Raw genomic sequence first — 27934 nt, forward strand, 5'->3', positions numbered from 1 at the left:
GCATTTGTGTCTGTAGGCCCATTTCTTCCCATCAGGATGTGGTGGCTGTTATGTTCTGCGTCAACTGAGGATTTTGAAGATGGAGGGGTGGACGGTGTGTGGGGCATCGACGCAACATCTTTTTCTGCAGTTAAAGAGAAACTGGAAGCTTTACTAACAGGCCAGGGACCCAGCACTATATTATTCAGTTTAAGACCAAAGCAAAATGAAGTGCAGCTTTATTGGAATGAGCACTGATTTGCTAGATTATACCTGAAATTTTGAAACCCACAATGAACTAGGCAAAAATACTCAAAAAGTTACTGTTTTATTCCAGGTAAGTGTGCATCTTGTATACAGGTTTGTAGTACAAAAATCTCGCCTTCTTGAGCATCCTGACAGCACATCCAGCGCTTTACAGTTACTCATTTCTACAGCTGAGTGAAAGTACATCTGAATTAATATCGCCAAACCTGAGTTAAGGATATTACCAGGAATGGCTAATGGACAGCAGGTTGCAGAACGAGGGATAGTTTGAATAGTGGAACATGAGGACCATTAAAAAGGAGAGGGTCATTAGACCCTGTGGAGCAGAGACATTATCAGGAATCAGGAAGATGATAAGGAGCCTGAAGTAAAGCAAGGGAACGAGATCAGAGGCTGTCTCTGTGCTCATGAATCCCTGTGGGTGAGAGCAGCATTGATTGTGTCTCTCAACATAAGAGCTGCCATTGACTGGATCAGACCCTAAGTCCATCTTGCCCAGTTTGCTCTATCCCAGGAGCTCTGTAAACACTTATCACACCATCTACACGTTGGGCCCTGCCTGAGCTCTGCAGGGAGGAGCTGAGTGAGTCGGCTGAGAAGGTAGGCTGGCACAAGTCTGCCCCTGCCCACAGCCGTGCTACACCCTTGGGCAAATGCCTACCTGGCTGGAACCTTGTGCTCTCCACATGGGATTACCTGTGGGAAGCATGCAGGAAGAGCAGGCGACCTGGTGATGCCTTTGCAAACAGGGCACTGAAACCAATGAGGAAGCGGGTTGGCAGCCAGGACAGAAAGGCACTCATTTCACAAGGATGGGCGCCAGAAATGGAACAGCCCCTGCAATAACCAGCTGCTGAGCCCAGTTGGGGTGGGGACATTCACCTGGGACAATCTGAGCCTTAATGGTGAAATCACTGGAGAAAAATATGTTTACTGAATCGCAATACATTGCCTTGCACAGGTTTTAAATGCTTTGCTCTCCCGGTCAAACCCCTCCTTTCTGCGCCAATTTGATTTTGCTGACACATCCTTTTCCAAATCTTTCCCCCTTCATCCAAGCCTAGTGCTGCAGTTGTACTGCAAACCCCTCTATTTAATTAAGCAAAGTCTTGTCCTTACTGGGTACATTTACAATTGCAAATAGTGCAGGATCAGTTTACTTTAAACTACTGTAAACTGTCCCAGGCATGCGTCTACACATGCAGGGATGCAGAAAATTTACTGCACTCCCTGCAGCCCTGCACCAGGCCCCTGCAGCAGCTGGGGGGGCTCTAGGCCACAGGGCTTGGGCAGGGAGATGAGACTCTCCTAGCCCCTGCTCCCCAGTAGCTGGGGCAGGGAGACATTGTCTCTGCATATGCTCTGGTGGCAGAGCCTGCCCCAGAAGCAGGCAGCTCCTGGGGGCTGGGAGCACATTTATTCCCAGGCAGCCATCTACACGTGCTATACTGCACAGTAAGTAATTAGGAGAGTAAATTTGCTACTTGTATTTACAGGTAGCAAATTTACTCAAGATTAGAGCATATTATTGCTCAGTGAGTGTCTGCACGTGTCTGATGGCGATGCTTACTGCGCAGCAGTTAGCTCTAATCACAAATAAAGCATCTCGTGTAGATGAGCCCGCTGTTGTTCTGAAGTGCTTTGACGTGCACTGTGCTTTTGCAGATAGTTTCACTAGGAGACCTTGGTGAGGTCACGTGGACCAGGGAACTTCAGTTCAACAGCTACAGCACAAACACAGCCTGAATCATGTCACAGCTCTGGCTGGGGGGAAGCAGAGAAAGAGTTTCCTGGTAACTGGACAGGATGTTTGAGAGCAGCACCCAAAACACCACAATTTCTACCTCCTCCTGTTCATTTCTGCTGCAGCTTCCCAGCCCAGGCAAGTCCCAGGCAGCTACAAAGCTCCCTGCAGAAGCCTCCTCTCTGGGGAGCAGACATCACCCTGCCAACAACAGCCATCTGCTCCCTGACACATGGAGCAGAAGGGCTGGGGGACTGGGGCAACTAGCAAAGCCCAGAAGCAGCCATTCTTGACTTTCAACATGCTGCCAACTGGGTGCTGGTTCAAAATGGCAGGAGGCAACCCAAGAGCAGGGACAGTCTGGCAGCTAGTTTCCAAGCAGAAAACCTCTCTCTGACCGTGCCCAAACAGCCTGAATCCAGTAATCCTTGAATGCCCTCCCAGGGCTAGATGGGCAAAGTGCCTGCCACTGCCCCAAGAACAAACTCTGAGGCTTGGTGTTGAGGCCAAACTCAATGCGGCTTGCAATGTGCTGGTGACCTGGACTGCAAGGACCTATCTGACTGACATGCATGGGTGTTACTTCCCATCGCAGAAGAACCAGTGCCTCTGATCTTGGGGCTGCATTCACAGGAAGGGTGTTTGTCCAAATGCTCTGCGCATGGATTTAGTGAGCTTACATCAACTCTCAGCAAAAATCCTTCCCAGCTCCAGCATAGGAGGGTGGAAGAAGCTGATGGAGAGACAAGAGATCAAGCATAGGCCATCCTATGGGTCTATGGTCTGGTTCAGGCTCCCAGAAAGCAGCAAGCAAGCAGACTCCAACCCTGGGAGGAAGGGCACCAAGTGCAGAGGGCCCTGGCAGACAGCTCCCACCATCCTCTGCAGGACGAAGAGGTGACTGGAAATCTCTGCCTGCTCCTCAAAGGGAAGGAAAAACCGTGGCTTACGAGCTGCGGCCTTTGGAGCCCCTGGTAACTACTAAGGTTTGGCCCCAGGGGTGGCAGCAGACAAAGGCAGTTTGGAGGGACTGGAAGCAGCCTTTGAGAGCCAGGCTTTGAAGCCAGGCCTTCTAGAGACATGGCCGGTGACATAAGTGGTTGGTCAGCATGACCCTTTCAAAGATCCCATGGATTTCAGTTGTTAACATGGGCACCTGCACCAACCTCCAGGGCTCACCGCAGCCCCCTGGGAAACGCAGCCTCTAATGGGCCCCTTCAACCTGGCCCCACAAAAGCCCCTTCTTCTCATCCTCCTCCTGTGGCCACATCCAACTGCAAAACAAACCAGCATCTCCCAAAAACCCAAGGGCTGTTCACACATTGATGTTTATTGTCTTTAAAAAACTTAACATCAAGGAAGCAGGAGCCACTTCCTGGCTTCTGAACTGCCGCTCTGCTCAAGAAAGGCACCAGTCAGAGGCTGCATCCAGCAGGAGAAAGACTGGGGGCAGGGATCAGATGATAGGACAATTAGGGATGAAAGGCAAGACCATGCTCTGGGGTGGGTTGCTGGCTGCTTAGAGTAGCAGCTATGGGAGAATCACAGGGCCAAATGGCTTCAAGACTAGCAGAGCTTGAAATCTCAAACATGCCGAGCTTTAGGCCCCCACAGCCAACACTGTGCCAGCACTGAGGCACCAGGACCCTCAGGGCAGAGGCTCCTGGTAAGATACCAGTACAGGGCCCTTGCTGTGGTCCCTGGAGCGATGACTCCAGTGCAACCGTCTTATTTCCCAAGCACAAGAGCTCTGGTTGTTGCAAACAGGCCCTGGATCCTGGCAACTTCTTTGCAACAGGAAACAGAGGCCTCAGCTCTGGAAGGGCTTCGGCCCCTGCTCCTCTCCCATTTCACAGCATGTCCTGCCCAGTCTCCTGTGTCACACAGCAGCAGAGAAAGGGAGAGTGATTGGGTCTGACCAGGGGTTTCCCGTTCCTCTCTCCCTTGCAGCCTCCAGCGCTTAAGGTCTGGGAAGCTGATACCGAGGCCATGCCCCTCACTCCTGTGTCAATAGCAATGGATGCCCCTTTCCTCCAAGACCACGTCCAATCCCTTGGTGAATCTGGCTACAGTCAGTTTCCCCCAGTCTGGTGGCAACAAATCCCACCTTTTAATTCCCCCAGCCTGCTGGGCTGAGGCGTGGGGGCAGGGACTGGTGACATAAGGCCTGCAGCCAGGGTCTGGCCCATGGATCCAGGGACCTTCAGTAGCATGGGGCTTTGTCTGTATCCAAGCTAGCACCAGGGCTAGGCAGACAGAAACTGCTTCCGCCTCGCTGCTGCTTCTCACCCTGCGGGTGCAGCAGAGATGCAGCTCCCAGACCCTCCCAGCTCCCTAAGGCCCAGCCACACATTGGGGCACAACCGTACCCAACACCCCTGCCTAGCACCAGGGTCTTCCACAGCTCACAAAGGCCACAGTCCTGTGGGCATGGACACCTCAGGGAGAAGGGTGGAAAAGTGCATGAAAGAGTGGGGCTGAGGATGAAAAGCAAATGCCTTGCATCAAGCCTCTAGTCTCAGTGGATCTTGCAGAGCCTGATGATGGATGAGGCAAGAGGAAACCTCTTTCAGTCCTTGGTCCAGGGAGTGAGGGGTACTTGATGCCCTCTTGTTCCATGGGCAGTACTACAGTGGTAATGGCAGCCACAGGGCTCAGAGATTGGAGGGGTTCAAGGGGTGCCCACTGGTCTCTGGTGCTGTGGACAGTGGCGATGGCAGCCAGTGGGCTGTAAGTGCAGAGGGCTGAGGGGTACCCAATGCCTTCTGGTTCCATCAACAGCACTACAGCAGCGATGGTGGCTGGTGGGCTCCAAGAGTGGATAGGTGTGGGGGTGCCCAATGCCCTCTGGCACCGTAGGCAGTGCTATTGCAGGGGGCAGCCACCAAGGAGGCATACAGCACCCTGGCGCACTATTGCAGGGAATCAGCTAGGCAGGCCAAGGCAGGACTGGAGCTTAGGCAGGCTACAACAATCAAGGACAATAAAAAGTTCTTCTACAGATACATAGTGAGCAAAAAAAAGGTGCAGAGTAGCATAGGGTCCCTGCAGGACAAATCAGGTCAGTTGATGGTTGATGCAGACAAAAAGGCAGAGCTCTTCAATGAGTTCTTCACTTCAGTATTCCTTAATAATGACCAAGACAACCCCTCCACCTTGAGCATAGACAGATGACCAAAAGGCACCAGATCATCAAAGGTTAGTGCTGACTTATTTAAAGAGTACTTGGAAGGACTGGATGGGTACAAGTCAGCCGGCCCAGATGATCTCCATCCACCGGTGCTGAAGGAATTGGCCAGTGGCATAGCTGAGCCGCTGGCACAGCTGTCTGAGCTCTCATGGTGCTCTGGACAGGTCCCTGAGGACTGGAAAAATGCCAACATGGTGCCCATTTTTAAGGGGGGAAGGGAGGAGCCTGATAACTTTAGGCCAGTCAGTCTTACCTCTTTCCCTGGGAAAATACTAGAAAAAAACATCAAAGAGCGTATTTGTGAAAGCCCAGCAGGGGAAACGATGCTGAAAGGAAACCAGCATGGGTTCGTCACAGGTGGATCCTGGCTGACAAACCTTATAGCCTTTTATGAACAGGTCACACACTGCCTTGACGCAGGAGCAAAGGCCGATGTCATCTACCTGGATTTTAGGAAGGCCTTCAACACAGTTTCGCATCCTATTCTCATAGGGAAAATAACGGGCTGTGGAGTGGATGCAGTCAGGTGGGTGACTAACTGGCTTAGGTGTTGCACCCAGAGAGTGGTGGTTGATGGCTCATTCTCAGCCTGGCAGGAGGTGGGCAGTGGGGTCCCGCAGGTTCAGTTCTCGGGCTGATATTATTTAGTATCTTCATCAGCGATTTGGATGAGGGTGTGGTGAGCACCCTCTCCAAGTTCATGGATGACACCAAATTGTGGGGCAAAGTTTATACACCTGAGGGCAGGGAGCAGTTACAGTCCAACCTGGACAGGTTAGATCAATGGGCGGAATGTGACAGGATGCAATTCAACAAAGATAAATGGAAGGTACTCCACCTAGGAAGGAGGAATCCCCAGCACACCTACAGGTTGGGGGATGACCTCCTCAGCAGCTCAGAGGCTGAGAGATCTTGGAGTCATAGTTGACTCCAAGATGAACATGAGCCGGCAGTGGAACGAGGCCATCAACAAAGTCAATCACACCTCGTCGTGTATTAGCAGATGCATGACCAACAAATTGAGGGATGTGATATTCCCCCTCTATGCGGCATTGGTCAGGCCGCAGTTGGAGTACTGTATCCAGTTTTGGGCATTGCACTTCAAGAGGGACACGGAGGATCTGGAGAGGGTTCAGAGGATGGACACTTGCATGATTAGTAGTCTCCATGAAAGACTCTATGAGGAGAGGTTGAGAGATCTGGATCTCTTCAGCCTTTACAAAAGACTGCTGAGGGGTGACTTTGTAGCTCCCTATAAATTTAATCGGGGGGGACAGCAGGGAATTGGGGATGTGCTGTTTACCAGAGCACCCCAGGGATTTACTAGAAATAATGGGTGCAAATTAGTGGAGAGTAGATTTAGGTTAGACATTAGGAAAACTTTTTTTTGTTTTTTTTTTTACAGTAAGGGTGGCCAGAGTCTGGAATGGGCTGCCAAGAGAGGTGGTGCTGTCACCTAACTTGGAGGTCTTCAAGAGGAGGCTTGACAATCACTTGGCTGGAGTCATCTGACCTCAGCCCTCTTTCCTGCCAGGGGCAGGGGGTCAAACATGATGACCAATTGGATCCCTTCCGACACTATAATCTATGAATCTACGAATCTACAGCAGTGGTGATGGCAGTGGTGGCATGTGGAGGCGCCGGTGGCGGACGAGGTGGGCATGCTGCACGAAGCCCTTGCCGCAGTGGGCACATGTGTGTGGCCTCTCACCCGTGTGCACATGGCAGTGCCGAGCCAGGTCGGAGCGGGACACGAAGCCCTTGCCGCACTGGGTGCAGGTGTGTGGCCTCTCCCCAGTGTGCACAGGCCGGTGCCGCGCCAGCAGAGAGGGGTGGGCAAAGCCTTTGCCACAGAGGGCACAGCGGTGTGGCTTGTCCCCCTCATGGCTGCGCTGGTGGCGGGCCAGATTGACAGGGTGACTGAAGGCCTTCCCACACTGGGCGCAGCGGTGCAGCGGTGGCCCCCCCCGCACGTGCACGCGCTGGTGGGCAGCCAGGTCTGAGGGGAACAGGAAGGCCTTGGCGCAGTGGGCACAGCGGTGTGGCTTGTCCCCTGCGTGCTGGCGCCGGTGCTTGGCCAGGTGGGAGAGACTGGCGAAGTGTTTGCCACACTGGCCACAGCCATGGGGCTTCTCTCCAGTGTGGGTGCGGCGGTGCGTGGCCAGGTTGTCAGGGCGGGCAAAGCCCTTGCCGCAGTCAGGGCACCGGTGTGGCCTCTCGCCTGAGTGCGTCTTGAAGTGGGCGGCCAGGTTGCCAGGACGGGCGAAGCTCCTGCCGCACAGGGGGCAGGCGTGAGGCTTCTCGCCCGTGTGCACACGCTCGTGCAGGGCCAGGTGTGCCGGGCACTCAAAGAGCTTCCCACAGGTGGGGCAGCCGTGCTGTCTCCCCCTGCCCTGCGTGCCTGGCTCCTGCTGCCCCCCTGGGCCTTCTCCGCTTACAGGAAGCTTGCCCTCATTTGGGTCTCTCTGCTCCACAGACTTTTCCCCGCAGCCCAGGCTCAGTCCAACTGGAGCTGGGACATTGTGTGCTGCCATGGTTTCCCTCTGCCTGGGGGGTCTGGCTTGTCTTTTGTGCAGATGGCTTCCCAGGGATGTCCCTGTCAGCGCCAGGTGCGCAGGTCCTTCATCAGGAGTCTGCTGCTCAGTTCTGCCTGGGGTCCCCGTGCCTGCTGGGGAGGAGAATTCACAGGTCAGTCCCGGTGCTGAGGGCTGAGGAGAGCCCTGCTCTTCCCCCATGCTGGTGTACACCTAAGACAGCCCCAGGCCTCAGCCCACCAGAAGGGAGAGGAAAAGAAGAGCCAGAGCCTCGCAGCTCCTGCTAACAGACCTCCGAGGCTACCATGCTGGAGATGAGCCCCAGTGATTCAGTCCTGGCTCAATGGTGAGTGCAGCCCATGGTCAAAGCCTGCGGGGACATCAGTCCCTGGGGGAGACATCTGGGGGACCCTGGTGCCATGACAGGACCCATGTGTGAAGGGAGGGGTTGGAAAGAGGGAAAGGTCAGAAGTGTCTTTTCCAAGGTGTATGCAGCAGTTCTAGGGGGACAGGATGATCTGAGGTGCTGGAGCATTGACCCCCAAAATGCTGTGGCAGGGGAGGGCAGTAAGAACATACGAGTTGCCATCGCCTGGGTCAGGCCATGTCCTGCCCAGTCTCCCATGTCACACAACAGCAAAGAAAGGGAGAGTGACTGGGTCTGACCGGGGATTTCCCCTGTTCCTCTCTCCCTTGCAGCCTCTAGCACTTAAGGTCTGGGAAGCTCTGATACCGAGGCTGTGCCCCTCACTCCTGTGCCAATAGTGACAGATGCCCCTTTCCCCCAGAACGTGTCCAATCCCTTGGTGAACCTGGCTACACTCTGAACTTCCCATCTGGTGGCAATGAATCCCACCCTTTAATTCGCCCTGGGTGAGAAAGAACTGCCCAGTGCCCATTTCAGATGGACTGCCCAGTCTCTCCAGTTGGGACCCTTGCTAGGTGCCTCCGGCTACTGGAAAGGACACAGCCAATGTCCCTCACCTGCTCCAGGGAAACGGCCTCGTCGGGGGAACCAGCCCAAGGAGCTCTCCACCTCCACTGTGCCCCAGGTCTCCTCCACATCATGGGAATCTGCAGCAGGACAGTGCTGGGGGTTAACTGCATGCCACCATCCCGAGAAAAACCCACGTACCAGACACCTGTGCCCACCTATTTAGGGGCACAGGGACTCCTAGCAGGCATGAGAGTGGCAACTGGGATCTGTTCGTTGAGATTTAAGCTGCTAGTGCCCCAAGGCCCACCTGAGACAGGGGACCTTTCAGCTGGAGGCCCCCCCAGAGACTGAAGCCCCACCTTCGTGCACTGAACAGCTGCCCACGCACAGAGAGCAGGGTCCCTGCCTGGTGCCTGACATGCTACCTGACTCCTTGTGGGACGTGGGCTCCTCTTTGGGGACACGTGATGGCTTCTCCTGGGGCCCGGTGCTCTCTCCCTGTCCTTCTTCCTCCTGTGGCTGCTCCACCCAGGAGTCCAGAGGTTCCCACAAGGCCCCCGCGGGGGCCCCCTTGTCCGAGGTCACCTCCTCAACCTTCACGCACACCGTGACCTGGGGACAAAGCACACGTGTGACCGGGGAGCTGGGCAGCAATGTCCCCCAGGCAGAGGGTGGTGCGGATGGGAGCACGGGCACCTAGGGCCAAACACTCTCACCTGCAGCTTCTCGTCCTCCGGCTGCTCCAGCCAAAGACCCTCGGCCAGGGCCACGGCCTCAGCGCAGGTCTCCACGCCAGGCCCCCACTCCCAGCTCTGCATCTCCTGGGGCAGGACTGCCAGGAACTGCTCCAGCACCAGCAGCTCCAGAATCTGCTCCTTGCTGCGGCGCTGGGGCTCCAGCCATCGCCGGCAGAGCTCGCGCAGGCGGATGCAGACCTCCCGTGGCCCCTCGGCCTCCTGGTAGCAGAAGCCTCTGAAACGCTGTCGTCGCATCTCCAGGACAGGGAGGTCGTCCCCTGGCACAGGCTCCAGCTGCTGTGGGGTCCCCAGGGCTGGCACGGGCTCTGCTTGCGCCACTTCCACGCACTCGACCAGCTCCTCCTGCGGCTCCTGCTTGATCTGCTGCAGCCCAGCCCCTCTTGGGCTCTCCTGGCCGGCCCTGGCCTGGATGACAGGAAGGGCTTTCTCTGCCCTGGGCCTGGGGTCTGCTGCGTCCTGATGCTCCTCCATCTTCACAGGAGTGCTGGGAACAGGCGGCCGGCGCCGGCTCCAGCTAGGCAGGCACCGTGTCTGCCCAAGGTCTCAGCCCAGCCAGGGGCTGGAAGCGTCCTGCCCCAACCTGCCTGCAGGAAAAGAGACAGCACTGGCATCACCGTGGGACGCAGCAGCCCAGATCGGGCACCGTTAACTCCAGCCACTGAGCTGGCTAGAGAGCTGCCTCAGTCACCAGCAGAGTGAAAAAGATGCTTAAAAAGAGACGCCTCAGGGAACCGGCCCGCCACGAGCTTCCGTGGGCCAAGGGCTGGCCGCCGGGGCAGGCATGTTTGACGGCAAAGCGTCGCGGCCGGCGGGCACCGGGCTTTGCCCGGCACGCCCCAGGGGGACCCGAGAGGAGGGGGCGGTCTGCCCCGGGGCCAGCGGAGGGGACGCTCCGGCCTTTTCTCTCTCTCTCTGTGCCGAGGGGGCTGTCACCATGACCGGGCCGGGCCGGGCCGGGCCACCTTCCCCCCTACAGCCCGCTCCCCCCGGCCCCGCGCCCCGGCCCCGCGCTCCCGACCTGCGGACAACCCCGCTCCCCCGTCGGCTCCAGCGACGCCGCGCAGCCGGAAGCGGAAGTGGAGGTTCTGGCGGCCGCGGCCCTGCCCCGGACTTCCTGCGCGGGGAGGCTGCGGGGTTAACCCTGTCCTTGCCGGGCGGCAGGGGGGAGGGGTCGGGGGGGCTGGAGGGCAGGAGTGAGGGGGCACCGGCCGGGCTGGGGGAGGGGGGTGTCCTTGGGGTCACCGCGCACAGGCCCCCACGCCCCCCTTGGGCCCCTGCTCCGGCCAAGTGCTAGACAGCCGCCTGGGAGAGGCAGGGGCATTTCTACTCGGGCAGTCGGGACTCAGCGGGGCGCTATGAGCCACTGGCTTCGTGCTCGCCGTTTCAGTGGCTGGGGTTGGTGGCTTATCCTTTCTCCCATATCCTGCTGCGTCTCCTGTGTCCCAGGTCTGCGCTCTTTCCGGTGGGGCCAGGTTAGCACCAGGAGCGGATCTGCACGGAGGAGTCGCAGCCGAGGCACGGGCGACACGATGGCCCGGATTCAGGGGGCACCCGGCACTATGGTTGGAGGCGCTGTCAAGACACCGGCGAAGGCTCGATGGCATTTTATGAGGCTGAATAAGAGACGGACGTTTAACTTGAATGACTACGGGACTAATGAAACTTTTGGCCGGGCTGGCCTGGCGCACGCACTAAACTTGCAGTGTGCTGGAGCAGGCAAGAGCGCATTGCTTTACGATCCTGTTTGTTTTTGCTTTCATCTTGCAGGACACGGCGCTTGGCTCAGTGTGCTAGTAAAGCTTCTCACTTCTCTGTAATGGGAGGAAAACAGGCGCTGTTGATCTGCGCCACATCACCTGTGCCCCCCGGTCACAGCCCCAGAGCCACCCGTGCTCAGAGGCATCAGAGACCGCAGCCACAACCCTGGGGCTTGGCCTGGCAGCACGGCTGCTCATCCTGGCCCGCTGCCCAGGGACCAACTCACCAGAGCTGACCCTGCACCTCCCACGTAAAACCCCCTGCCCCCACAGGGCAATGGGGCCACTTGGCCTAAGACAGCTCTGGGGCTTGCTTCGCTCCACCCTCTGATCTCCTGACTCTTGACTTGCTCACCTGGCCTTTGCTCCTGGGTTGATCTCCTGGTTTCTGACCAGATTTGACTGGCCTATCAGGCCCTGGTCAGTGCCTTGATCCCCAAGTGCCTCCAGACATGGCCACCATCTTTGGTGTGACAGTGAGGCACTTGACGGCAGGGGCCCACTCAGAAAAGCCGGAGGCCTCAACAAATAAAACTTCCAGAGGCAGAGACCCCCCCACTACCAGCGGAGGGCACAGGCAATGCAGGCTTGGAAGCCCAGTCCCCTGTTCCTGTTTGCTACCATGCCGCATCATTTTAGTTAGACTCCACCAGCACGGTTAGCCTGGGGGGAGAGGGGGGCGGCCTCTTCAGCTTGGCCCGTGTCCTTTCCAGCACTGGTGGACTGTACCGGTTACATCCGCCAAAGAGGGCAAGGTCTCATCATTGTACTTGACTGCGTTTGCACATCATATGAAGCTCAACACTCCTTTTAGTCCCCAGGTTGCTTGCTCCCTTGGCAAATCTGGCATCTCTCTCACTTATAAACATTACAATGTGTTGACAGCGGAATAAACCTTACATGGGAGTAATAGGTGGAGTTCTCTCTCTTGCAGGACATGAATCTATTGCCATGTTCAAAGCTTCTTGCATCAATCAACCAGGCCAATGAATACTTTCCCGCTACGTGCTCGACTTCTCCAGGTGCTTGCCATACACACTCAAGTTCTCCCTCTTGCTTTATTGTACCCCAGAGAAATTCCTCTGAAAAAATGTCTTTCCCAGACCAGGCCTCCACGGACACTTGGTTCCCTGGATCCCTGCAATTTTAGGCCACAAACAAGCCAAGGTTTGGGCAGTGTTCTCAAACTGTTATTAGTGTAAACCCCTGCCCATTGGCTTTCAGGGCAATCTGAATACACAGAGCTTAGAAAAGTTGACTTTTCAGCAGGATGGTTATGTACAGCTGTGTGGCCAGTCTGCTGTGATTGGCACCGGCTTAAAAAGGAGAACATCCTGAGAAACCAGCTTCTGTCAAGGCCAGAGAGTCTGGGTCTAAACTAAATATGAAATATCCCCAAGGAAACTTGGGCACCTTCTCAGAGGTTTGAATGCTTTTACCTCCAGGTAGCCCTGGTGAGGGATTTCCATAGATTTCATAGACATTAGGGCTGGAAGGGACCTCGGGAGATCATCGAGTCCAGCCCCCTGCCCAAAGGGCAGGAAGTCAGCTGGGGTCATAGGATCCCAGCAAGATAAGCATCTAATTTACTCTTGAAGGTGTTCAATGTAGGTGCTTGAACCACCTCTGCTGGCAGACTGTTCCAGACCTTGGGGGCTCGGACAGTAAAGAAATTCTTCCTTATGTCCAGCCTGAAACGGTCTCCCAGGAGTTTGTGACCGTTCAACCTCGTCATCCCTTGGGGCGCTCTGGTGAACAAACACTCCCCCAGATCCTGGTGGTCACCCCTGATAAACTTATAGGTGCCCATCAGATCACCCCTGAGCCTGCACTTTTCCAGGCTAAGGAGTCCCATGGCTCTCAGCCTGTCATTGTAAGATCTGTTTTCCTGACCTCTGATCATGTGCGTGGCTCTCCTCTGGACTCTCTCAAGCTTCTCCACATCCTTTTTGAATTGTGGAGCTCAAAACTGGATGCAGTACTCCAGCTGCGGCCTCACCAAGGCCGAGTACAAGGGGAGAATGACATCCCGGGATTTGCTCGAGAAGCATCTATGGATGCAAGCCAGCGTTCTGGTCGCTTTACTAGCCACAGCCAGGTTCTTGCTGGGTTTGGTGACCCCATTTAAAGCTGCCATTTAAAGGTGCCATTTAAAGCTGCACTGCCCAGTTTATTCCAGAGCTGTGGAGAAGACTGTAAACTGGTTTCCTTTAGTGATCTGGTTCTGTAGCTGCTCAGGCCAGTGCTGAAGCAGCCACAACAATTCTGGTGGCAATTTTGGTGGGCCACAGGGTGGCAGTGGAGGCAAAGGTAAGACGCTTCATGCTGTAAGAGGCAGAGCATGAAGCTCCCTAAGCTAGCCGCTGGCAGGGGCCTCCCCACTTTGAATTTGTATATCCTCTTTGCCATTAATAGATCATTTTGAACGGGGGGAGTAGATGGTGCAGTGCAATGTCACGTAGAACACGACACACATTTTCCCCCAGGTAAAAGGAAACTAGAAGCTTTACTAATACACTAGGGCAGTGGCTTTCAACCTGTGGTCTGTGGACCCTTGCAGACTCTGTTTAAAGGGTCTGTGAAAGATGACTGTGATCAATCAAAAGTATGTGAAGATCCACATTTACCATTGAAAGGGGTCTGTGCCTCCATACAGAATTTTTTAGGGGTCCACAAATAAAAAAATGTTGAAAACAACAGCTCTAGGGACCAAGGGCTCTAGTATTCAGTTAAGATCCAAGCAAAAATGAACATGAGTTTATTGGGACACACTCATTTGCTAGCTTATATATTAAGTTTAAAAACACACCAAGCTAGGCTTAATATATAGTTTTATTAGTCCTGTAGTCATTAGAGTTAAATGTACGTCTTGTTCAGATTCGTAAAACACCATCTAACCTTCTGGAGCATCTTGCCAGTGCACCCAACACTTCCCAGTCAGTTATTTCCACACCTGAGTTAATGTTCACTTGAGTTAATACAATCACACCTGAGTTTAGTTTTAGTCCTAGCTAAAAACCTTGTCTGCAGAGCTGTGGAATAGAAGAGAGATATTACCAGGCATGGCTAAGTAATAGCAGGTGTGCAGAAGAAAGGATATCTTGACTGGTAGAACATCAAGACCATTAAAGAGGAGAGTGGATTGTTAACACCTGTGAAACAGAAGAGAGAGGTTACCAGGAACAGCTGAAAGACAGCAGGACTGTGGAAGAAAGAATAACTTGATTAATGGAATGTCAAAGCCATTACAAGGAGTGAGGGTCATTAGCATTGACATTAGCAGGAATCAGGTAGGTTATAATGACCCATCAAATCAATTGGTTCTCTCCAGTGCTGCTTGAATAGAAATGCCACTGCCTCTCCCAGGCAGCTGGTTTTAAATCTTAGGTGGTTCAGGAATCCAAGTGCATCACTGCATCCACCACTGTTGATACTCCCCCCTGCCCAGTCCCCATTGCTCTGAATCCACCAGCTCTGAACCTGGAAATTCAAAACGTCACGCTTTGTCACTAGGGAAATCTAGTCCAACCTGGCCAAGGGCCTTGGCAGATTCTCACTGAAATCAGGATCCTTTGCATACACATTTCATCCCTGGGAACGTCCAAAAAACTCTTGGATCCAGCTCCAAATGACTTCTTTGTCTCATGTCATAGAATCATAGAAGTCAGGTTGAAAGGACCTTGTAGATCTTCAAGTGCGACCCCCTGCCTGGGCAGGAGAAAAAACTGGGCTCAAATGATCCCTGCTAGGTAGGCATCAAGCCTCCCCTTAAAGACCTCCAGGGTAGGAGCCAGCACCACTTCCCTTGGAAGCTGGTTCCAGATCCTAGCCGCCCTAACTGTGAAGTCGTTCTTATGGATGTCTAATCTAAACCTCCTCTCCAACAACTTGTGGCCGTTATTCCTTGTTATGCCAGGGGGCGCTTGGGGAAACAAGGTCTCTCCCAAACCCTTCTGGTCCTCCCTAGTGAGTTTATAGACGGTCACCAGGTCCCCCCTCAGCCTTCTCTTGTGAAGGCTGAACAGGTTCAGGTCCCGCAGTCTCTCATTGTAGGGTCTGCCCTGTTGTCCCTGGATCTTGCGGGTGGCCTCCTCTGGACCCTCTCCATGTTGTCCACATCCCTCCTGAAGTGGGGTGCACAGAACTGGACACAGTACTCCAGCTGTGGCCTGACCAGTGTCACATAACGGGGGAGGATCACCTCCTTGTCCCTGCTAGAGATGCACGTGTGGATGCATGACAAGGTGCGGTTAGCCCTTCCAATCATGATCTCGCGTTGTCTGCGCATGTTCATTTTGGAGTCAATAATGACTCCAAGATCCCTTTCTGCCTCTGTGCTCTCAAGAAGGGAGTTTCCCATCTTACAAGTGTCCTGCTGGTTACTACTGCCCAAGTGCAGCACCCTGCACTTGTCAGTATTGAAGCGCATCCTGTTTTTTCTAGCCCACCCCTGTAACCCATCCAGGTCTTGCTGCAGTCTTTCCCTTCCTACTAATGGTGGGCTCACCTCACCCCAAATTTTGGTATCATCAGCGAATTTAAACAGGGTGCTTTTCACCCCATCGTTCAAATCGCTGATAAAGAAATTGAACAGCGCGGGCCCAAGGACCGAGCCGTGGGGGACTCCGCTGCCCACTTCTCCCCAGGTTGAATATGACTCATCCACCACCACCCTCTGAGTGTGACCCTTCAGCCAATCTGCAATCCATCTGACTGTGTAGGCATCAATGCCACAGTCGCCCAATTTATTAATGAAGATGGGGTGGGAAATGGTGTCAAAGGCCTTGCTGAAGTCCAGAAGACTACGTCCACAGCAACACCTGCATCCAAGGCTTTTGTGACCTGATCATAAAAGGCAATCAGGTGGGTCTGAAATGACCTGCCCCTAATGAAACTGTGCTGGTTGACTTTGAACATCATCTCTGAGGCCGGCCCATTGCAGATGTGCTCCATGATGGTCTTCTCAAAGAGTTTCCCTAGGATTGAGGTAAGACTGACGGGCCTATAGTTGCCCGGGTCCTCCCTCCTCCCTTTTTTAAAGATGGGGACCACATTGGCTATCTTCCAATCATCTGTCGCCTGGCCTGAGCACCACAAGCGCTCGTAAAGCCATGCCAAGGGCCCTGCAATAACACCTGCTATCTCCCTCAACACCCTGGACCTGCTGATTTGAACACGTCCAGCCCCTCCAGAAACTCTTTAACCTGGTCCTCCCCAACCTGAGGTCTGGAGGCATTCCCCTCGAGTCTGCCTTGCATCACAGTGGGGAAGTCCTGGTCCCTGCCCAAGAAAACAGAGGCGAAGAATCAGTTAAAGAAGTCTGCTTTCTCCTCTGGCGCAACCACCAGATTGTCTCTACACCACATTGGACCATTTTGTTACACATGCTTATGCTCATTTGCTGTACTTTGCAAAGTCTTTCATTGTATACGTGCCCTCAAGCTGCAGCATTGCAGCAGGTGTTCCATAGTCTGAGGCCCTGTGCTGGAGTCACAGGTGGTTAAATCAATGGTGTAGCTCCGCTTCTCCACCGGTTCCTTGGAGCCTCCAACTCCGGTACATAGGTGGTGGAGTCATTGCCACCTTTGCCATGGTTCATCAGCCCCTGGTGAAGGACTCGGCTGCTGGAGTGTCCATTTTCCCCGTCAGGTATTTTCTTCAGCCTCTCGTTCCACATCTGTAGTTCTGTCTCCTTGAGTGTGGCATTGAGGGGTTGGGTTCTGGTGAGGAAGCTCCTGCCATGACTTCAGATGTTTGTACGCTGCAAGATGGTCACACACAGTGGGTGTCTCACAGCTTCACTTTGTCTCGGTCACTCTGTCCTTCTGGCCACTGCTGTTCTTATGTCTGACTGAGCGATGCCAGCCAACAACTGCACACCATTTAGGCTGGCAGGCATCAGACATCCCATGATGCATCAGCACGTATCATTCAGATGGGATCAAGGTGCTTAGTGTGTACAGACCCCTCTTATATAGGGCATGCGTAGCTAGGCTTCCTGGCAGAGAAGCTGAGATCCAGAACAGTGGTTGGGAGAGTTGAGGTGCTAGCTCCCCATTTTGAGTTGGCAAGTGTGGCAGATGCACCTCTTTGGGGTCTGTCTACTGGTGACCCCGCCCACCTGTTATGGGTCAACCACCCGCCGCTCGCCTGCCATGCCTTGTTGTTAATTGATTAATGAGAAGTTATTAACTGAGTGGGAGGCTGCCCATTTTTTCTGCCCCAATGCAAAGGGGGCATTAGCTGTGGCTCCTTTTCCTCCCCTACACCGCAGCCCATGCCTCACAGATGGTACTCACATCGTTTGGTCTGGGCCTTATTCTACTCTGGGCCCCTTGTCCTCCCTGGGCTCCCCACGGCCCTGTTTCACTCTGTGCCCTCATTGGCGCTTGGGCCCTCCGGAGCCCTGTCTCACACAGTGCCTCTCTGGTGTTCAGGCTCTCTGTAGTCCTGTCTCACTCTGCATCTCCCTTGGTACTCTTCAATGCTACCCCCTCTCTGGGGCTTCTTGCTGCCCTCTCTGGGGCTGGAGTCTCGATCTGCCATGGGTCCCCTGTGAGGCCTCCTCCAACCCCTGATAGCCTCACCCAAACCTCCGGTTCTAAACAGCAAACACAAAACACAAACCCCTGGGCTATAACAAAAAAAATCTAAACCGCCCGGCTAAAACGCCATTCAGTTCCTACCAGGGAATTCTCCATCTCACAATAGCAATCAGGAGCTGCTCATGCAGTCAGGCTTCTCCCCTTTGCTTGCTCCGGCAGGCCCCTTCTCCCTTGGCTGTGTCGGGGAAATTGGCCAGCTACTATGTAGCACCCATACACTGAAGGGTGTGCTCATACACCGAGGAGCACTGGCCACATCCTGTCTCCGGGCTCATTCCTAGCCGCGATCAGTTAGGCAGAGAACGAGGGAGTGTCGGCAAGATGATTTATTGCTCTGCAGAGGGGTGCTCAATGCCCAAAGACAAAAGAGCCCCCCGACCTGAATTTACAGCTTGATATTTATACATTAACCCTTACATAGCTGTGCGCGCATTCAAGCTCTTCTGTCTGCTGTTACAAAGTTGCAAGACACACAGGACAACTTTAAACTACTTGGAACTGGTTCTGTGGTTAGCCTTGTCAGCAAAAGATTCATGGTTTAGCTGACTGTCAGCAAAAGGGTTTTTTTAAGCTTAGGGAAAGGTCAGCAAAAGGCTATCTTTAAGTTCAGCATTAGATCATCTATTCAGCAAGGGGTCATCTGCTTTTCACAGGTTATATAGTTTTTCTGACAATTCCCTCCTTTCAGCTGTGAGCGTAAGCTCAGTGGCTGACATCAGAGGCTGCCATTCTTGAGTGTACGTGACATACTTATTCTGCATTGCGCGTGCAAATAGCCTTTTTACATGAGCGATAATACAAGATGCAAACGTACATCCTATAACGAGCATGGCAAGCAAAGAAAGTACTATCTGTAGCTTAGGAGGCATCTAACGGGCTCTTAACATGCCATGTGTTTCCTATAGTCTTTGTAAGTTTTAAGGGCGGAACAGCTTGCTTCTCTGGTGGTGCTGGCGGTGTTGGCTCTTCTCCGGGTTTCAAGTGGCTATGGTGGATCCAGGATTCCTTCTTGGCAACTTTGACCGCAGTGTGAGTCGTCAGCAGGACTTGAAAGGGACCTTCCCACCGTGGTGCTAAACAGTTCTGTTGTCAATGCTTTTTGATTCATACCTAATTGCCGGGTCGGTATGGATGGAGATTGGTGTCAAGGGGTACTGGTTGTATCAATGCTGTGGACCTGTGAAGAGAACTGAGAGACTGCTGTAATGACAAGACATAATCAGTTAATTTTTCATGTCCCCCAGACAGGCTTAGATGTGGACTTTGCCAGTCTTTGTACAATGGTGGAGGATGACCAAACAATAACTCATAGGGTGACAGATTTAGAGGTTTGCGTGGCTTAGTTCTAAGAGCAAACAACACAATGGGCAAGGCTTCAGGCCATTTTAATTTGGTTTCAGCACAGATCTTTCCTAAAAGGGTTTTCAGGGATAGGTTTAACCTTTCTACCTGACCCGAGGATTGTGGATGGTAAGGGGTATGAAACTGTGCTTGAATTCCTAAGGCTTTATATACCTCTTGCAATATCCTTTCAGTAAAGTGTGAGCCTCGATCTGATTCAATAATTTCAGGGAGTTCGAATATTGGCGCAATGTCTCTAAGGAGGGCTTTGACTACAGTCGAGGCATCTGCTCGCGAAGCAGGGGAAGCTTCTGGCCATCCGGTGAGCTGGTTGGTTACCACTAAACAATGCTGATAGTGGAAGGCCTTTAGTAAGTCTATATAATCGACCTGGAGTCTTTGAAATGGTAGATAGGCCCATGGCCTCCCCTCTTTGTGAATACTTTTTCTTGTTTTGTGATTAAATGCTTGGCATGCAGGGCAGGAGTTGGCAATCCTGGCGGCTTCCACATAGATGCCAGGCGTGAACCAGTCACGGAGAACACTGCACGCTAGACTTTCTTTACCAGAGTGGTTTAGACGATGGGCTCCTTGGGCAAGTGTGCGAAGAACAGCTCTGGGGGTGATGGGACGCCCAGCAGGTACTCGTCAAATGCCATCTGTCCCTTCAGTGCCTTCATATTTGATCTTCCAGTCCTGGACTTCTGTCGGTTGAAGGTGCTGGTACATGGAGGTTGGGCTGGATAATGTGATGCATAAGAGGTGAGAGTTAGAGATGTCAGAAATGGGTTGAATAGCCACTGCCTTTGCGGCTGCATCAGCCATACGGTTCCCGGCAGCAATCTCAGTACTGTCCTTGGAGTGCCCTGGACAGTGGACAACTGCGATTTCTTTGGGTAACCGGATAGCGTTCAGAAGATTGTTGACTTCTGTGGCATTAGCAATTGAGCATCCATTCGAGGTGAGAAATCCTCGTTGCTTCTACAGCTGGCTGGTTGCATGACAAATACCAAACGCATATCGAGAGTCAGTATAGATGGTTACTGAACAGCTTGTGGTGAGCTCACATGCTCTCTGCAAGGCAATAAGTTCTGCAGCTTGGGCACTGGTACCTGGCACAAGAGGCTTGGCTTCCCAAACCCATTGCATTGTGGTTACCGCCTACCCTGCGTGTCTTGTGCCTTTGATGACTGATGACGATCCGTCGGTGAAGAGAACATAGTCTGGGTTATGCAAGGGTTGATCTTTAAGGTCACTCTGGAGTTTTTCCACATACTCAGCCGATTTACAGCAATCATGGTGTGGCTGTTTTTCATCTGCCTTTGGCAGAGGGGTGGCTGGGTTGAGTTGTGCACATCGCTGTATGGTGATGTTTTCAGATGTCAGCAAAAGGACTTCGTATCAGTTGAGTCTCTGGTTTGAGAAATGCTGAGTGTTATGCTGGAGGAGGAGAGCCTCGACTGAATGTGGCACTCTTACGATGGAGCGAAGGCACGAAACAGCTCCTTGGGCAACCGGGTCCAGTTGAACTGAGTAGTATGCGACTGGTCGAGGCCGATCTCCCCAGGGTTGCGTCAGTTCTCCAGAAGCAATTCCTCTGTTTTCATGAACGTATAAGATAAAAGTTTTAGTATAGTCAGGGAGGCCCAGGGCTGGTGCAGTCATGAGGGCATGTTTTATTTGGTGAAATGCTTGTTCTTTATCTTTAGACCAGCGAACAGGATCCTTGGCTTCTTTAGCAGTAGCTTGAACTAAAGGACGGACTATTTCCCCAAAGGCCGGGATCCAGGGTCTGCAAAATCCTGCCATGCCTAAGAGTGCATGGATTTGCCTCTTATTCTGGGGCCGTGGGAGCTCTTGGATGGCTTGTAAGTGTCTGGGTGATAACTTCCTGGTGCCTGCTTTGAGTATGTAGCCTAGATACTCCACTTCAGGCTGGCAGTATTGTAGCTTTGAGGGAGACACTTTATGTCCTTGTTCTGCAAGGGCAGAGAGTAACCTTGCAGTGTCTCCTCGACAGCTCTCTGTGCTGTTTGAAGCTAGCAAGAGGTCACCTACATAAACAATCAAAGCAGTCTCTGAGGATAGAGTGAGTGCAGATAAATCTTTATGCGGGATTTGTGAAAACCGTGGGGGATTCCACATACCCTTGGGGTAACCGAGTCCAGGTTAACTGTCTCTTTTTCCAAATGAAAGCAAACAAGTACGGTGAATCTGGGTGTATGGGAATACTGAAGAAAGCTGCACACAGGTCGACGACAGTGTAGCAAATCGCTGTGGCTGGGATGGTCGTAACAATAGTAGCCAGATTTGGAACTACGGGGTGTCGTGGAATAACATAACTGTTAATTGCCCGAAGGTCTTGTACGAACTGGTACACAGGTTTACCATCAGGACCGGGTTTAGGTTTTTTGACTGGAAGGATAGGGGTGTTGCAGGGTGAGAGACACTCCTTCAGTATTCCCTGTTCTAAATAGCCAGTCACCAGTGGTTTTAAGCCTTCTTCCGCCTCTTTGGACAGGGGATACTGGGGCACTGATGGGGGTTGACCTGGCTTTGTTTGGATACTGACTGGGGTAGCAGATTTAAGGAGTCCTACTGCCATGGGGGTCTATTCCCACAGTGATTCAGGCAAAGTTTGGAGATCTTCGGGGAGGGAAGGGCACTCAGACTTATTAAGCATGGCCTGAAAGGCCAAGAGGTTAGTACTGGGGACAGTAATTTGGATTGCGTTTGGGCTACACTGCAAGGTGGCATGGAGCTTGCAGAGCAGGTCTCTCCCCAGTAAGTTAACAGGTGATCCACTTGAGAGTAAGAAGGCATGCTCAGTTGTTAAGGGTCCAATGGTGACTTTCATAGGAACACTATAAGGGATGCTAAAGGGCTTTCCTGAGACTCCCACCACCCGTTCAGTTTTTGCTACGCTTAATTTGGCCTGACTTGGGGAGACACCCAGTGAAGAAAGATCTGTGCCAGTATCAATTAAACATTTGTATATCTGACCCTGGACTTCTAGGTTAATATATGGTTCAGAGAATGGACATTTTAATTTGTGTGAAGTTTCATTAAAGTTCCCAAGGTTCATCTCGTGGAAGAGCCCCCCCTTATGTCAATCCTCAAGTTCAGGTGACTCCTCCAGGTATTGTTGGTAGTGGTTAACTTTGGGCGGGGCAGGCGTGCGGGGAGTGTTAAATGGTGCAGGGGTCCCTTGTGGGCGGACCGGGCAATCTTGTTTCCAGTGCCCTCTTTGTTTGCAATAATTGCAGGTATCATCTGATTGAGGCCCCCTTGTTGGTTGGTTGAAGGGTTGGGAAGACCAAGTACAGGTTCTGTCTTGTTCCTGCCCTCTCCCTTGGCCGCGGCTGTAGCCTTGCCGGGGGGGTGCTTGGAAGTGTTGAGTGAGGGCAGCTGCTAACATATTCAGTTCCTTTTGCTTCAGTTTTAATTTTTCTTGCTTTTGGACCTCAGGGCGTCGGTCAAAGACATAGGAAGCCAGATCGACTAGCTGGGGAAGCGTTTTGGTGGTCCAATCAGGGTGGTGCTTAGTGATGTTGTCACAGGGCGGGGGCCCAGGAGCGGCCGTGATCTCTCCAGGCGCCCCCTACCATGTCAAGTGGGTGTCCATGCACCCTCGTTATCTTGCCCGCCATGTCTTGCTGGAAAATATTATGAAAGGGAGGCTGCCTTTTACCCCCTTGAGCACAGTGCTCTTAGATATCCCAGCCCTTTGTCCTGTGTAGGTCAATCTAGTGCCCCACCCCTGTGGGCTGTGCGTGGCTCCTACCACCCCATATACCACGCCCCAAGTCTCTCAGTTGTCCCGGACATTGTTAAGTCTATTATCTCCTCTTGGTGGCCCTCTCTGGGGCCTCTCCCCGTACGCTCGCCCTCCCCGGGCTTCTACCTGTATGCTCGCCCTCCCTTGGGCCTTCTTATTCCTGTGCGCCCTCCCTTGGGCTTTTACCTGTACGCTCACCCCCTCCGGGCTCCTTGTTCCTGTGTGCCCTCCCTCGGGTCTTCTTATTCCTGTGTGCCCTCCCTCGGGCTTCTACCTGTACGCTTGCTCTCTCCCAGGGCTTTCCAGTACGCTCGCCCTCTCCCAGGCTCCTTGTTCCCATATGCCCTCCCTGGGGCTTCTACTCAGTCTCTTGCCCTCTCCGGGCTTCTTCTTGCACACACACTGGGGCCTATGTGCGCCCTCCCTGGAGCTTACCCCAATACTATGCCATCACCCTCCCTGGGGCTTATCCCAATACTTTACAGTCGCCTTCCCTGGGCTATAAGGTCGCCCTTCCTGGGGCTCACCGCAATGGTCTTGCCCTCCCTGGGACTCACTGCGATGCTCTCGCCCTCCCTGGGGCCTTGCCTCGCGATTCCCGCAACTGGGGCTCAGGTGGCCATAGCCGTGCCTGGCACCCAGACCCACCTTCTTGGGTCACTCACCCGCATTGGGCTCCTCGCCCTGCACGACACTGCCCCACTGGGCCAGGGTCTATGCAACCCCCAAAACGCAGCACCCTCTCTGGTGCCAGGAACCCCCACGCTACTGGGGAGCCCCCCTGAGGTCTCCTCCAAACCCTACAGCCTCTCCCGGTCCTCCAGTGTAACAACAACCAACAAAAACCATCAGCCAATCGGCCCTAACTCAAACTCTAGCCTCCTGGCTTAGCGTAAACCCAAAGCCCTCTGGCTCATCATTATTTCCATCCCTGCCAGGGCTCCTCTGCCAGGTATTCTCACCCCATGAACTGCTCAGGTCCTCAGGCCTCCCACCTCTGCCTGCTCCCAGAAGAGCTCTCTCCTTCATGGCTGCCAGAAGGGAACTGCCTGCTTGGCCTCAGCCTAGGCTGTTTATATAGGCCAGGCCCTGCCCCCTTCCGGTCAGCTGACCTCTGGTGTTGCCCCAGCGACCCACACCTGTCCTTTAGGAGCAGGCACTTCAGTGCCTGCGACAGATGCATTTTCTTATATCATCAGTTGCTTGACCAACAAATGCAGAATTTACTATCATTTGATTGGCAAGGCTGCTGGGGTTGAAATCACCACCGTGTCTATTCATAGTGCTTAGGAGTTTTGACAGTAATCACTCGGGTGTTCCTTTGGTCCTTGTTTAATAGCCTGGACTTCGGTCCAGTCTGCTTTTTTTTGCCCACTCTTTTTAGCCCTTCTAAAAGGGATGGTTAGGCATGTTGCAAGCACAACAGATTATTGCTTCCCTCAGCATTTGGATCCTATCCAGGATTTTGGACCAGCTAATTAGTTCTATTTTGTGCGTCTTCTGACACCCACTGATTTCCTCGATTTATTATTTCTGCTTTCTCCTCTTTGCTGAGAAGAGCATCTAAAAGCTGATTCATATCTGTCCATGTAGGGTTGTGGGTATTGATTACAGTTTCTATTCTGCGTCTCACTGACTCTGGGTCGTCTCTAAACTTGGGGGTGTTAGTTTGCCACAGGACAAGTTCTTGAGGATTGAATGGGACCTTTGTATATGGATGTTGGATTCCTTCCTGTGTGGCTATAGGGTACTGACACAGTGGAGCTAGACGAACAGGCAGCTGTTTCTTTGTTTGACTTCTTGTGTGTCAATACAGGGGAAGAATTTCCTGTTTCATTGTCGGAGGAAGGTTCACTTGAAGCGGTGGATGCGGGGGTCGGGGCTGTGACTGGCGCTGGGAGTGGTGGTGGTCCTGCTGGACACCACTCATCTTCTTCTGACTTAGGGGCAGTTGGAGCATATGGAGGTGGCAGAGTTTCAGAGGGGCTTTTAGGATTAACCTAGAGCGGAGCCAGGTGTCGGGTTTCTTTTTTAGAGGAGTTCAAGTAACCTTTTTCTAACTCGTGTGCAGCGTTTGCCCAGACATACCAGTAATCCATCTGACAGGGGTGAGGATCTGCCAGAAATCCTCTGAGGTACCTCAGGGTTTCTCGGTCAAAAGAACCAAGACTAGGCCACTGTCAGCTTGGATCCTCGTAAGTGTATCCAGGCCAGACAGTTGTAGATAACTGGATCAATTTAAGCTTATTAACCTGACCAGTGCCCCGGATTTTAGCTCAGCCAGCCACGTTCCAAGGGGCTCTTTTGTCTTTGGGCATTGAGCACCCCTCTGCAGAGCAATAAATCATCTTGCCAACACTCCCTCGTTCTCTGCCTAATTGATCGTGGCTAGGAACGAGCCCAGAGACAGGATGTGGCCAGTGCTCCTCGGTGTATGAGCACACCCTTCGGTGTATGGGTGCTACACAGTAGCTGGCCAATTTCCCCGATAGCTGCCAGCAGGGAACTGCCAGCCTGGCCTCAGCCCTGGGGTTTAAATGTGAACCAGGCCCTGCCCTTTCCCGTCAGCTGACTGCTGGCATGTGTGGGTCACCAGCTAGCTCTGGTTGCCCTGGCACCCAGAAGCTGGGGCTCCTCACTCACTGCTAGGGCTCTTCCCTAGCAGTTTCCCCTCTTTAAAAGGAGCAGGGCAGTTACGTGCTCTGCGACAGTGAGCTTATATAAAATGTTGTTCCGGCTGCTCACCTTTGCTTTTGTCTTCATGATATCTTTGTATGAGAGGATTTGATCAAGGGTGATTCCAAGGTAAACTGGGTTTGGACAGTGGGATAGTGAGGTCCTGACCTATATCATGCTGAGCTGGCAATTGGCCTCCTCGTTTTTCAGAGGGAAGGCACTTCCTTGTGTTTTCGCTCGGTTGGTGCATAATTGGTTTTCAACATAGTATGAAGTTAGGTTAATTAATGTCTTGGGGACTTTTCAACATGGTCAAACCTGATGTTTTGGGATGTTATGCACAGGCTATCTGCACAGATAAAATGACTGAGATGGCAACACTGCTGGCTCTGCTTGGCAGCATCTACTGCAGCTTCACAGGGAGGTGACAGGAAAGCCTCAGATAAATTCCGACTGTTTCCTCAGATAAATTTCTTATCTGGATCTGCTTAAAGCAGGTCCTGGATGTGATAAACAAGCAGGGTCTAAAAATAGGGATGATAGCGCATATGATGAGCTCGCTCCTTCCCATCTGGGTGCCATTACTGTCTTTCAGAGGGGTAGTGCAAACCTCTGGGTCTTACAGAGGGGAGTGGTCTCTATGGGTTCGGACAGACATAAAACTGTTTGGGATAAACTGTTATCTCAGTTGTCCCTGGACACAAGTGTCTGCACATACCAGGCTAAGGGTGTTAAGTAGAAACCTTGCCCTTTAGGGAGTGTACTGCTGCTGAAATGCCCCCAGGGGATGATCAGGTGTGAGGTACCCAGCCCATCATGCCCTTCCAGGGGTCAATGCCTGCAGCTTCCCCAGCATTCATAGAAACCGAAAGCAGTGGGGCAGGAAGGGAGCTCCAGAGCTCACATCAAGTTCGACCTCCCGCCTGAGGCAGGATCAGCCTTGTCCAAACCATCCCAGACACATCCATCATCCATAGATTTCATAGATTTCATAGACATTAGGGCTGGAAAGGACCTCGGGAGATCATCGAGTCCAGCCCCCTGCCCAAAGGGCAGGAAGTCAGCTGGGGTCATAGGATCCCAGCAAGATAAGCATCCAATTTACTCTTGAAGGTGTTCAATGTAGGTGCTTGAACCAACTCCGCTGGCAGACTGTTCCAGACCTTGGGGGCTCGGACAGTAAAGAAATTCTTCCTTATGTCCAGCCTGAAACGGTCTTGCAGGAGTTTGTGACCGTTCAACCTTGTCATCCCTTGGGGTGCTCTGGTGAACAGGCGTTCCCCCAGATCCTGGTGGTCACCCCTGATAAACTTACAGGTGGCCATCAGATCACCCCTGAGCCTGCGCTTTTCCAGGCTAAAGAGTCCCATGGCTCTCAGCCTGTCATCGTAAGATCTGTTTTCCTGACCTCTGATCATGTGCGTGGCTCTCCTCTTGACTCTCTCAAGCTTCTCCACATCCTTTTTGAATTGTGGAGCCCAAAACTGGACGCAGTACTCCAGCTGCGGCCTCACCAGGGCTGAGTACAAGAGGAGAATGACGTCCCGGGATTTGCTCGAGAAGCATCTATGGATGCATGCCAGCATTTTGGTCGCTTTACTAGCTGCAGCATCGCATTGCAGGCTCATGTTCATCTTGTGGTCAATGATGACCCCCAAGTCTCTTTCTTCTGTAGTGCTAACCAACGTAGCACTGCCGAGCCTATAAGGGTGCTGCAGGTTTTTCCTCCCAAGGTGGAGAACCTTGCATTTATCGGTGTTAAACACCATGAGGTTCTTGTCTGCCCATTTGCTGAGCTTGTCCAGGTCAGCCTGGATCACTCGCCTATCTTCTGGCGTGGATGCTTTGCCCCAAAGTTTGGTGTCATTGGCGAACTTGGCCAGTCCACTCCTGACTCCAATGTCCACATCGTTAATGAAGATGTTGAACAGTATGGGTCCCAGGACAGAGCCTTGAGGGACCCCACTGGTCACAGGGCACCATGATGAGTGACTGCCATCAATCACAACCCTCTGGGTCCGACCACAAAGCCAATTTCCCAGCCAGCGGATCGTGGTGGAGCCAAGGCCACAACTGGGCAGTTTGGCCAAGAGGTGATCATGGGATACCAGATCAAAAGCTTTTTTGAAGTCAAGATATATGACATCAATCTCTTCTCCCTTGTCCAGGTGATAGGTCACCTGGTCATAGAAGGAAATGAGATTGGTTAAACAAGACCTACCCACAACAAACCCGTGCTGGCTATCATTTGGGATGTTAGCCTGGGCCAGTCCCTCAAGGATGGCCTCCTTAATAAACTTTTCTAAGATCTTCCCCAGGATAGAAGTCAGGCTGATGGGCCTGTAGTTAGCCAGATCCACTTTCCTCT

The 27934-nt window shown here is 52.9% G+C and overlaps 1 protein-coding gene across 3 annotated transcripts; it reads right to left on the reverse strand.

Annotated features, from left to right (window-relative positions):
* Nucleotides 1-3299: 3299 nt before the first annotated feature.
* On the reverse strand, nt 3300-10496 carry LOC149861276 (uncharacterized). Of its 3 annotated transcripts, none has more exons than XM_090056377.1 (5): nt 10428-10496; nt 9368-9993; nt 9077-9263; nt 8699-8788; nt 3300-7845 (listed from the first exon to the last, which is right to left on the reverse strand). In XM_090056377.1, the coding sequence occupies exons 2-5, from the start codon at nt 9878-9880 to the stop codon at nt 6782-6784; spliced, it is 1854 nt and encodes a 617-aa protein (XP_089912503.1). In that variant the 5' UTR covers nt 9881-9993; nt 10428-10496; the 3' UTR covers nt 3300-6781. The 3 variants fall into 3 exon arrangements, with proteins under 3 accessions (XP_089912503.1, XP_089912501.1, XP_089912502.1); XM_090056375.1 differs by having other exon boundaries at nt 3300-7848; XM_090056376.1 differs by having other exon boundaries at nt 3300-7848; nt 9368-9989; nt 10428-10468.
* Between the last annotated feature and the right edge of the window lie 17438 nt (nt 10497-27934).

The sequence above is a fragment of the Crocodylus siamensis genome, chromosome 6, assembly GCF_052110815.1.
Source record: "Crocodylus siamensis isolate JL-2025a chromosome 6, ASM5211081v1, whole genome shotgun sequence".
NCBI classification, from domain to species: domain Eukaryota; kingdom Metazoa; phylum Chordata; order Crocodylia; family Crocodylidae; genus Crocodylus; species Crocodylus siamensis.